At 48.4% G+C, this 12,027-nt stretch overlaps 1 protein-coding gene across 4 annotated transcripts in view; it reads left to right on the forward strand.

Annotated features, from left to right (window-relative positions):
- Positions 1-12,027, forward strand: part of SERGEF (secretion regulating guanine nucleotide exchange factor) — a 185,153-nt gene that overhangs the window by 166,832 nt on the left and 6,294 nt on the right. For 2 of the 4 annotated variants that reach the window (XM_023522145.1, XM_023522148.1), the window contains one exon: positions 6,154-6,257. In XM_023522145.1, coding sequence (XP_023377913.1) covers positions 6,154-6,223 — 70 coding nt within the window. In that variant the 3' untranslated portion in view covers positions 6,224-6,257. Of the gene's footprint in view, positions 1-6,153; positions 6,258-6,542; positions 6,683-12,027 lie in introns of those variants that run through there. The other 2 variants (XR_002776808.1, XM_023522146.1) reach the window with 2 other exon arrangements.

The following is a 12,027-nucleotide window of genomic DNA, read 5'->3' on the forward strand; positions in this document are numbered from 1 at the left end:
TTTGACCAAACAACTGGTCACCATAGGCTAGCCAAGGTGACACAAAATTAACCATCATACCATGAAAGGGTGAGGGTTCTTGACAAAGGCATTTCCTCCCTCTCTTCCCTCCATCCTTCCTTTTCAAGTCATTGGCAGGGTCTGAAGAGGCTTCACTTGGTGACATCTCTGGCATACGGGACTAGAAGCTCTTAGAATCTGAGCAGTGGGGACCTGTGTGTCCCTTCTGTCTCTGAGATCTATTTCTGCTGACTTTATAGCCCAGGGAATCAGTGTCCCTACCTCCTGAGGCAAGCCCTAGAGTACTCTTAGTGATTTTCTGTTGAAGTCTGCACTCCAAGCCATACCAGTTTTCCTCTGTATCCTGTCTGAGCTCTTCCCGATCTGCTTCTCTAATATTCACAGTGCTCCATTCATTATTTTTGCTCCTGAGGTTAGATGTGAAGGCCTGAGATCTGCCACAGCAAGACCATTTTAGCCACCAGGATGACCCTTCTGGCATGGGTTAATTAGCAGTGACCGAGAGCTGGAAGGAAAGGCTCTGTGGGGGAGAAAGAGTTAACTCCCTGCCTAGAATGTTTTAGGTGGCATTCTGCCTGAAAGTAGAGAGCTGGACTCCATTCCATTTCAGAGATTTATACCCCACAAGTGATCCAAAATGCTTCTTCTTTTGATGGAATGTGGAATTGTTTTTGCCAAAGTCGAAGAGTGCCTAGATGCCTAGATGGGATTTCTAGGCCACCATAAGGTTGGGGAAAGAGCTCTGGACCAGGAATTAGAAGACCTGGACTCTCGGCCACTCCCTCCCTGTGTGATCATGGGCAAGTCGCTCATGAGTTTAGGCCCCAGGTACCCCTTTCATAAGATCCTGGAAACAACACTCCACCTCATCTTTGCACAGATACTACCTTCCAGCTTTCAGAGCATCTTCATGATTCATCATCTCTGTTCCTCGCCAACCTGAGATAAGGATCGGAATGGGAATGGATTGTCCTCATTTTGCAGACAAGGCTCAGAGATGTAATGGCTTGCCTAAGTTCACACAGAAGGGAGGTAATGAAGCTAGAAGTGAATCCTGGATCCTTAGTCCAGCTCGTTTGGGGGTACCCATTTGGATATGGCGATGTCTGTGAAACTGTAAGAGAATACACATTGGAGATGACAGAAAGCTAGTGGGGGATCCAGTGGGAAGGACAGCAGCATAGGAGAAGGGGTGACACTGCCTTCCTGCTCCCCAAGCACCCAGGGCTTTGGAGGGAAATGGTAGTTGGAGTAGACTCCCCTAAACTGAAGGAGAGTTGGTGTCTAGCTACTCAAATTAAAATGTTTTCTCATGCTGTTGATTTACTTCAGAAAATATTTATTGAGGCTTTATCACAGACCAGGTTTCTACTGGGGGGGCAGAATAAGTAAGCAGAAGTTTAATGCAAAGGAGACTGTCTACTTCTGTAAGCAGAAGTATAATGAAAAGTTTTACATTTGAAATGTAAACAGAGGGCTTTGGACTTGCAGTGGAAGGTGTGCACAATCAAGTCATCCTAGAGAGATGAAGGCAAATACAGCTGAGCCCTGAAGGATAAAGCAGGATTTGACCATCAGTCAGAGGAAGAAAGGGGCCTCTGACCCTGCTCTTCCTTCTTGGCCCCGCTGCTGCAGCCACTGCTTCTGTGGTGTGACAGGAAGCCAGCTGCCACAGCCTGTTTGCTATAGTGCCTGGCCAGCCCCAACCCTGGTGGAGCCTTTACCCTCTCTTGTCAGATTTGATGCAGTGCCCTGAAGCATGTACTGCAAAGCGAGAGAGATTCTGCCTGGCAGCTCTCAGAAGAGTGCACAGTAGGAGAGAAGGCACACAGGCCCTTGGCAGGGGAATGGCAGGTTGGAAGGAGGCACCTTTCTAGTGACTGTCTATCCCTCCTAAGGGACTAAGGCGGAAGCTATTGCTTTGCATGCGTGATTTTAGACTGAGAGTGTTTTGTGTCTTTATTTAAAAACTGATTCTCAGTCTTCTGTGCAGTTTTCTGTCAGCTTGTTGCCATGGAGAAGTCGGTTGGGGCTAGCTCTGTCTCTCTCTGTGTCAGCATTTCTGGACCTGCCAGCTGCCTCCTGCCCCCTTTCCAGATGGAAGGGGCACAGGGCCCCATTTGGTGGGCAGACCCTTTCTCTGCAAACACTGGGGCTGCATCTCAGTTCTTTTTGGGATAGGAATTGCCTTTTTCCATGCTTCGACTCAACAACTCTACTATATTGAGTGCCTTTATGTACCAGGCATTGTGTTGTGCTCGGCAAGGACAAAGGTTACTTCGGCTCGAGCCACACCTGTCTTCGGGCAGGACCCTGGCAGCACGTTCCATCACACCGCCCCTTTCTTGTACTGTGTTCCTCAACCTCATTCTCACTTCAGAATTTAAAGGACTGAGTTTGTTTCTCCTCCAACCTTTATGACTGTTCATTTAGAATCTGCACTCCTGGATCTCATTTTATTTCCAGCACCCAACACAGAACCTGGGACAAAAGAGCTGCTCACCCAAGACTCATCTGTCTAGTGAAATCCTTTCTCCGATGGCTCAGAATGTCTGTCTGTCCTGTCTTTCTTCCTCTATTTTGAGCTTAGAGGCAGCACGTGTGGCAGCCTGAGCCAATGGGAAAGGGAAGAACTTTGGAACCAGATAAATCTGTGCTTGAGTTTGGGCTCCACCTTTTTCTAGCTGTATGATCTCAGCAAGTGGCTCCTTCACTTGGAGCCTTAGTCAAGCCCAGTACTTTTCTTTAAACCTGAATCGCCAGTCTGTCAGTAATTGAATTTTGACATTTTAAAAACAACATAGAATTACTTGTGGCCATTCGACCCAGCAGGTGCCGTCCTTCGCACGTGGGGCCCAGTTGAGACTGGTTGCCCTGCAGAGAGCCGTGGGTGGAGTCTAGAGACCCGGAGCTGTGTCTTGGCTGTGACCCCGATGGGCCGTATGGCCCAATTAAGTCTCTGTTCTTACCAAGACTATTTGAAAAATTTGAGAATTGGATTGGGTGATCCTGAAGAGTTCTTTTTGATCTAAAAATCTGAAGATTTGACTTGAAAAGAAAAATCTTCCCTCAGCTGCTACCATTACCATTGCCCCTAGGCTCGAGGCTGACCTCAGCATGACCCCTTCTGCCAGCCTCTCCAAGTTGCTCTCCCAGGAAGCTCTGGGCCAACACTGGCATTGGACGTGGAAATCTCTTTTGGATATAACATCCTTTGAATGCATCATCTCTATTCTTACCCCCAATCCAGTGTATGGACTTGGCTTGCATCCCAGAACAGTGCAGAATTGCTGAAAGGAGGGGTTTTTCTTATTCTTTTTCACCTGTGTCTTACTTTTTCTCAGGATCTGTTGCCTTCTTGAGCCTTTGGCTGCTGAGGATTCTATTTTCTGAGCTACCGGCAATCCAGGGCTCTGTGCAAGGCACAGGATCCAGAGATAAAGGTATTGATTGTTCCCATGGACAGTCTTATAGTGTGTGACACAGACAGGCAAAACAGAGCAGAGCTATAAGTCCCTGGGAGGCTTGTCCAGGTAATCTATAGACTTGGATTCCAGTCATAGCCCTTCTTCTGCCTTGGGCAAGTCCTTTCCTTTTGCATGCCCCAGTTTCCTCTTATGTGGAGTCAAGTAGGTTGACTCAGTGATCTTGAAATTCCCTTCCTGCCCTGAAACTTTCCTTCTAAGCTCATTGAAGAAGTGATTGCTGTAAACTTTCTGGAGGAAGGAGGATGGGAGTTGAGCCTTGAAGGCTAGACTAGGATTTGGACTGCCCCAAGAGAAATTGGTGAGGGCCTCCCTGGCTGGGGGGAAGAGGGTATGCGAACACAGGCAGAGACTGTAGAGCACAGGTATGGGTGGAGCAGGGTGGGAAACCCTCCCGACTTGAGTAGAGGGTTTGTGTGGGTCATGAGGCATGCAAGGAGGCTCAGAGGAGGCAGCTCTTGTCTTCCAACTGAAGGCCCTCATCTCCAGGGGGTAGGATACAAGTGGTATCTGCAGTACAGGAAAGCAAATGAAGAAGGCTAAAACCGGGGCTCCCTCCCTGTCTGGGGGCCCCAGGTTGATGTATATCATGACAGGAAGACCTCTACCAAGAAGGCACAAATGTCAAAGCTAGGAGAGGTCACTCCCTCTCCAGGTCCTTTCCCTCTCACTCTAGCCAGCAGGTTCTTGGTAGGCCCAGGGCAAAGTATGAAAGACTAAGTCTTCCTAGGATAGCTGCCCTTCTTTCATTGTGCCTCCCAAAATATTTTCCTGAACTCAGGATAACAAGAGGAATATTTTGACTGTGTCTTTGGTATTGGATTCTAGATTTATCTCCCAGGCCTATGAAATCAAAGAATTGAACATCCTAGACCTACATGTGACTTCCATCCTGCTAGTTTCTGGCCAAGGCCACCTGACTCCTTTCAACCCTCTGTACTCACAGCTTTGCAGGTGACATGTCCTCTTGGTCCTGCCTTCTTTCTTGCTCTCCAGGCATCTCTTCTGATCATCTAGACTATATATTTCTTGACGTCACATGCAATGAACGGCTCATTCTATATTCCTGATGTCAGCTACCAAGTAAAACTCAATCAATATTTTATGAATGGCTGGAAAGACCTGGTTCAGCCCCTGTTTTCAAGCATGCTAGGGTTTGAATTAAGGAAGCTCAGTCCTCAAGACCTTCTGGTCAGGCTTCAATGCCTATGAATTTCCCTGGAGGAATCTGGAAGTTCTCTAGTGTCTGTGGGCATATATTAAGTTAGCCAACTCCACATGGTCACATATGCTCTGTGTAAGCAAACTGGCAGGAGAGGGTAGAAACGCAAGGGAAGCATACTGGCTATGGGGTTGACTCCTCCTGGATCTAAATAGGGATCAACCACCCAAGATGTAGGGACCTATATGATCCTGGGGATGTAAATATCCTGGAGGGCCCATTTGGGATCCTCCAGCAGGAGGTGAGGGTTCCGACAGCAGGAATCTTAAGGTAATTATCATGGGACATTGAAATTCCAAGGGGCTCCAGCTAGACAGCAACTTGGGGGACAAATTAAAAGGCTCAGACCTTAGGTAGTGGGATGGCAAGAGAGTCTAAGTAAAGCATCAGAGTTCTGCCCGGCCAGCTAGAATTTGACTCAGGCCTCCATCCCCAGAAAGCCCCAGTTTAGGGCTCATTAGTACTCTGGCTGTGCATTCCCCATGGGTCAGCATGGAGGCGATCGAAGGGATTTGACCTCCCCTTCTAGTTGGGATTGACTTGGAAATAGGCATGACCTCAATGTGGAAACAGCTTCTTCTGGTCCTTAGTTCCCTTAGGCAGGAGAGACTAAGGGAGGCAAAGGCTGACATGCAGCCAGGCCCAGAGGTGAGTCCTGTCCCCTCCTGGTTCAGTCTGGCTCACCAGGCCTTTGCCTCCATTTCAAAGTCCAGCCATGATCATGCCACCCTCTAGGCCACCAATTGGAAAAGCCAGTCTCAGGCTGATATTCACTGCCTGTAAATGGCGTGGAATTAGCCTAATCAGTGGCTCTTAATTCCCCAACAAATGCGGGTGCTGTGCTAATTGCCAGGGTCCACGCCAACAGAGCCTTGGTTGGCGGCATCAAACGAGAGAAGTGATAATTTGGGGGCTGGAGTTGGGGAGGGCCTGCTTTGTTGGCTGAGCCGGTTAAAAACCAGATTACCCCCGAGTGAGCCACAGTGCAGAGAGCCAGGGCCTGGCCTCCTTATCAGTCAAGGAGCTGGGTGAGTAGCCCGCAAGTGGGTTTGCAGGAGCTAAACCTCAGCACCAGTGGAGCCGTTTCTTGCCCATTAATGGATTTTTCTGGTTCATCAGGGAAGATTCCACCAACAGCCTGGCATGGCACTGCCAGGGCAGCTCATCAGGGATAAAGTGCCCCAAACCTTGGTCTGCTGTTACCATGGCAACATGGTAATTCCAGACTCTCCAGGCAACCTTACTGGCATCTGCTGCTGTGAAAGATTCAGATAGAGAAGGGCCACTGTTCCCTTCTACATTAGAGACAGAGCAAATTGTGAAGACAGGGAGCTGCGCACCAAGAAAAATGCTATCCTGTTGACGTGGGGGCTTCTTGATGAAATGGTATTTAAGTGGCTATTAAAGCTGATGTGTCTGTTACAGTCTTTTGGAGAGAGCTGCAGGATCAGAAGAGACTTCCTGGAGGAGAAGAGTAAGGAGAGATGAGGAATAGGGGGAACAGTATGAGCAAAGGCCCAGCTGGGGAGGTAAATGAGTGTGTAGAGGTGGCGGGGGGGAGAGGTGGGGGGAGGTGGGCAGTTTGGTTTGGCGGAAGTGGGCAGGTAGAGCTTCTCTGACACTTGCTGGTTTAAACCACATGTGGCAAAAGCCTGACTTTGGACTTACACCACCCAGATTATATTCTGCTTTCCCTCCTGAGGCATGGGAACTGATCTCCACAGAGGTGGGCATTTCTTGCTTTCTGTTTGGCTCACAGTTGTTTGCAACATCTTTTGTACCCACTGGAATCACCGGACCTCGACATTTCACAGGGGAACGGAGACCCAGAGAGGAAGGTGCTCACCTAAGGTCACCAGCAACGCAGAGGCCACGGAACAGAGGGTTTGAGAACTTAGGCTCTGGAGACAGACTGACCTTGGTTTGAGTCCTGGCTCCACCATTTAGTTTTCAGGTGAGCCCGAGTCCCAGCTTCTTCAGGAGTGAATTAGGGATCCTGAACATCCTGAACATTCCTACCCCATTGGGTTGTTATGGGTGTGACATGAGAATGGAAGTAATAGAGGAGAGTTTCTGGTATGTAGTAAGAGCTCAGGAAGTGTTGGTTATTCAGAGATTGGTAATTCCTTAAAAATGGGGACTATCTTATTCATCCTTGCTCCTTCCTTCTCTTTCCTTGTGCACATGAAGCACCCAAATGGTGTTAACGGGATGAGTACACATGCTTAGAATAAAGAACTGTCCACACTGATGGGCACTACACGCCTCTTGAGTATTTTCAGCTTTGGTGCCATTTGGTCTCCATAGGACTGGAGCCAGGCCAGGCCCGAAATGTGTTCTGTGTAGCTCAGCCCGCATAGTAAAGAGACTTGCCCATATAGGTGCCGTACCTAGCTACCTTATGGCCTGGGACTCGTACTTCCCAGGGCTGTGGGTTTCTAGAGGGACAGATGGAATAGATTCCACCTGCCCTTTGGGCACAATTTATGGTATTAATGGTAATTAATATGTAGTTTTATAATATACAAAATGTATCCACTCTCACACAAGCCTCATCAAAAACCAAGACTGTCAGGAGTAGTATCCCCAGCGTTGTGGATGAAGACACCAAGACTCAGTACCAGGGGTGGCTGGCCCTAAAACACACAGCAGAAGAGCTGCAGCAGGGGTGTGGGGCCAGCTCTGGTGGTCTTTCCACTGAATGACGGCTCTCACTTACCAGGTTACAGCTCTTAAATGAGCCACCTCTCTTCTAGACATGCTCGTTCCCTGATCTTCCTGCATCGGGTTTGTAGTGGGCTTAGGAAAGTCTGAAAGTCCAACTGAGTGGAGATAGGGGTATTGTCAGCAAATGGTGTCTCTGTGAACCCTAGCAAAGGCTGAAGCCCCAGCAGGTCCAGATGTGCTGTGGAATGACAGCCAGCCTGGGGATGCTGGAAAGTACTCTCCATTGTTCTGAAACATTAACCATCAGACTAGCAGGGCCCTTGGAGATCAGTAAAGCTGGTGCCTTCAGCTTATAGGTACGGAAACAGCGGCCCTGGGAGAGGTGGTGACTCACCCTAGACCATTTGCTGAGTGAGTGGCGGAACTGCCCTGCGTGTCTCCTGTAGAACCATGAGGCCACACCCAGCAGAACTCGGCCTTTCCCTGCTCTGAGTGTCTCATTCAAATTCATTTTAAAGCATCAGATGAAGAAGTGAGTTTTGGGGAGAACTTTAATATATCAGCACATATTTTCAATAGTGTTACTTAAAAATTTTTTTTATTATAGAAGTAATTTATGGTCATTGAAGAAAATTTGGATAATAGAGAAATGTTTTATTTAAAACATTTAATAAACTGAGTGATAATATAATATTCCACAGCACATCTGGACCTGCTGGGGCTTCAGCCTATATAATAAACTGAGTGATAATCTTAAACCTTAAAATACTCCTGTGGGCAGGTTGCTACCATTTGGATGGAGGTTTTTACACCAGTGATTCCCCAAGCCTTGTAATACCTTCTAGAAGTTTAGCTACAGAGAGTAGGAGAGTAGCAATCCATAGAGGCCTCTAAAGACTTAATTTAGTGTATAGACTTCAGATAGATATACTGCTGATAGTAGTAGTCAGTTATTGGCATTTGTAGAGTTTCTTCCAGGTAACAAACCACTTTTTTCATAGGTGTTCTCATTCACTTATTTGGTCATTATAAGAATCTTGTAAGGTTGGGAAAACAAGTGTTATTTCCCCATTTTGCAAATGAGAAATTTGAGCCCCAGAGAGATTAAGTAACTTGCCCAAGAGTATATATCTAGGAAGTAGCAGAGCTACCAACTTCATACAAAAACTCGGCATTAAAAAAAAAGCAGAAGGCACCTAATAAATACCTGTGAGTGAATGAATGAATGAATGAATGAATGAATGTTTGACTCCCCTTCTAGGAAAGGTGCCGGAACTCATCTGGGAAGCCCTAGGCTTCTATGCAGCCAGCTAGGGGAAGTGGGAGGCTGAGTGGATGCAACTCTGAGCCCCTCGCCCCTGCACAAACCAGAGTAGCTTCAGCTTTGCCTGTTTTACGCATTGGGAGATGGAAGGCATTTTAGCGGTCTAACTCTTGTGTCTGGTTCTCAGACTCTGTATATCAGAACTGCCAAGGGAGAGTCTGACAGTCGGTCTGAGGTGGGCATCAGAGGACTGATGGTCAGTGGTCATCAGGCCACAGCGTGAGAAACAGTGGCCTACTTCTTAGAGTCAGGAAGATAAAACCCAGGGCAAAGCAGGGAGTTACCTGCCGTCGCACAGGAGCAGAGGCTCCACTGGGAGTTTAGTCCTTGGGTACCTCTTCCACTGCCCTTCCCCCTGTACCACAACTGCAGCCAAGCCAGAAAACAGATGACACAGAAGAGTAACAGAACGGTTTCCATAGCAATGCCTAGTGGTTTGTGCCTGTCAGGGCATCTCAGACAAGTACTAATCCGAACCTGCAGCTAGAACTTGTGTGAAATGTTACCTACTTACTTCCTCCATGCAAGGGGTCTTGGGGGAGAGGGGAGAGGGCTGCCAAGCTTTTGTCATGTGCCCTTCTACTGGGGATTCTCCCAAATATAATAGCAGGTGGCAGCAAGAGAGACCAAGAAGGGCTAAGGATTAGATCCTGGGCAGGAGGCACAGGGCTGTCCCAGCAGTGGATGAGGGGATGGGAGGGGACCAAGCATTGACTGAATGTGGATCATGTCATGAACTCTGTGCTGGGCACTTTACATATTCATTCAAAAAAAAAATGGTAAAGGAAAGATGATTGTCCTTATCTACAGATGAAGGTATGGAAACTCACACACATATAGCAGAAGAGACGAGATTTCATATCCAAGTCTGCCTTGCTCTATAACTACTGAGCAGCAACAGTTGTTTCCAAATTCTCTGGCCCACTGAGTAAGGGCTCGAGATAAGTAACTGCCCAACTGGCTCCTTCTTGTCTCAGGAAGGAGAGGGTTAGCCTATAGGCAGCTGATTGGGTGCTCATTCAGAGCTGGGACGGGCTCAACCAGGCCAGGCCCGTCAGGACAGAGTTGGTCCTAGAGCTGGAGAGGGAGTCTGCCTGGTCTTTAGCTCTAATGTCTGCCTTCCCCCAACTGAGGCTGCAGGTCCCCTACAAACTGCAAGTGCCTTCAACACAGGCTACCCTGACTGCCCCTTCAAACATGGTTCCTTCGGATTGGTGACCCCTGTGGGCAGCCTGCCCCACTCTTTGACTTGGTTTCCTCTTGAGTGAATAAGCTCCTCCTGGGGCAAGTGACAACGATTAATTCCTAAAACAAGCATTTATTGAGCACCTTTTATTCATTCCTAAAACAAGCATTTATTGAGCAACTATTATAAGTGCCACGGATATAACAGTTGGACAAAATGAAATTGTTCTCTTGGAGCTATTCATTCTAGTGGGGAGATAGATAAACAAATAAGTATATGATGGAGGTGACATGCTAGGAAGGAACATAAAGCAGTGTGGGTGATAGAGGATGGGGTTGAGCGATCAAGGAAGGCTCTCCGAGAAGGTGACATTGAACTAAGACTCAAATGAAGAGAGAGGGATCTATGTGCATACCTGGGAGGAGTGTTCCAGGTAGGGGAACAACCAGTGCAAGAGTATGACTGGCCAGCTGGAGGAACAGCAAAGAGGCCAGTGTGGCTAGAGGGGAGTGTGCCGAGTGGATTGAACTAAACTGGGCATAACACCAAACACAGAGCAGATAGTAGGTATTTATTAAGTTCCAGAAACCCTGGGGAGGTTTCCTTCTCAGGTTTGTGGCTTCTCAGTGAACTGTAGAACCCTAATCGTCTAATCTGTGTGTGGATTCTTCTGGACCTGCTGCCGGGTTCCAGAACCACCTTCTTGCCCCCACGCCCACTATTGCTCTAACTCCTAGCCTTCTCTCCTGTGCACTGGTGATTCCCACACAGGTGTGGGGAGAACAATGTAGAGAGGCTCCGTTGGTGACCAGGCTCCAGGAATGGCAGCAGGCCAGCTGCTCCTGGCCCCAGAGCCACATCCCTATTCCTGCCCTTGTGTTGGTGCCCCTCAGAGATCGCCGTGTTCATTTAATGAGATGATATTTCATAGAGACAGCTTGAAAGTTGTGGCCAGGCCCTCAACACCAGCACGTGGGCCAGGCCGGGGGAGACATAGTGTAGCAGCTCATGCAGAAACACTTTAGTATACATGGGCTGTGGGCTCAGCAAAAGTCAGTGGACTCATACTCCAATGCAGCTAATGCGACCTCAGGCTAAACCGATAGGGGCAGCCTCTGGGACAACATGTGCGCATCTAGGTGGGCTCCTCATCTTTAGAGCCCTTGGCCAATTCTGGCCATACTTCTAGAGGAATGATAACAACTTGGAACCTACCGAGAGGAGGAAACCCTGACTGGCCATGGGGACAGGCTACCAAGTCATACAGAGGGAGGATCCTGTCACCTGGAGTGAAGAAGTCATAGAGGCTAGGAGAGCTATCTGCAGACACTTAAATGAAATAAACTCTAAAGGTGCCATGCTGTGCCTTTGCTGCTCCATCGCCAGAGCCAGACCCCTGCTGGTAGCTGCAGACTCCACATCAGGCCTGCTTGTTACGGCCCAGCTTGTCATGGGGTGTGTTCGTTTCCGGGCCTCTGTCACCAGCCTCTGTTTCTTCATCCACAGGAGGTTATCACAATACCTTCTCCCCAAGGCTGCCCTGTTAACTGAGATGGGTCAGACAGACGTCCTTAGCACCATAGGTGGTCATAGTAGGCCCTCAAAAGGGTTAGTTGCCTTTTCTGTTTTCTCTCCTAATACAGCCAAGAAGCCCAGAAAGCCAGCAGTTCTAATAGAGAACATAGAATTTAGAAAGACAATCTTTGGGGAGGATTTCAGTTGTTTATAAAACAGGCCAACACGTTTCCACCTCGTAAGTTCTAAATCCATCTTCCCTAGCTCCCTAGATCTAAGAATAGTCACCCAGTGGAGCCAACGTGCCACAGCACGCTCTCTCTGCAGGTGACTGAGGAAATGTATCCACAGCAGCCACAGCGCCTCCTACTCCTGGGGGGGTGGGGGGAGGGGAGGGCTGGCCTCTGCCTCTCCCAGCTTGCCTGTTTCTGAACCAATCCGACTCAGTGTTCTCTTCCATTTGGTGCTGATCCAAATATCTTCCTCACTGGGCTGCTCTAACCATCAAAAATGAGGTGCCCTCAGTGATGCAGGGGGAGGTGGAGAGCGATGGGAAGGTGGGGACCTTTGGCACAATATTACCCCACTCTGGGCCTCAGTTTCCTCT

This window comes from Pteropus vampyrus, unplaced genomic scaffold, assembly GCF_000151845.1.
Source record: "Pteropus vampyrus isolate Shadow unplaced genomic scaffold, Pvam_2.0 Scaffold334, whole genome shotgun sequence".
NCBI lineage: Eukaryota > Metazoa > Chordata > Mammalia > Chiroptera > Pteropodidae > Pteropus > Pteropus vampyrus.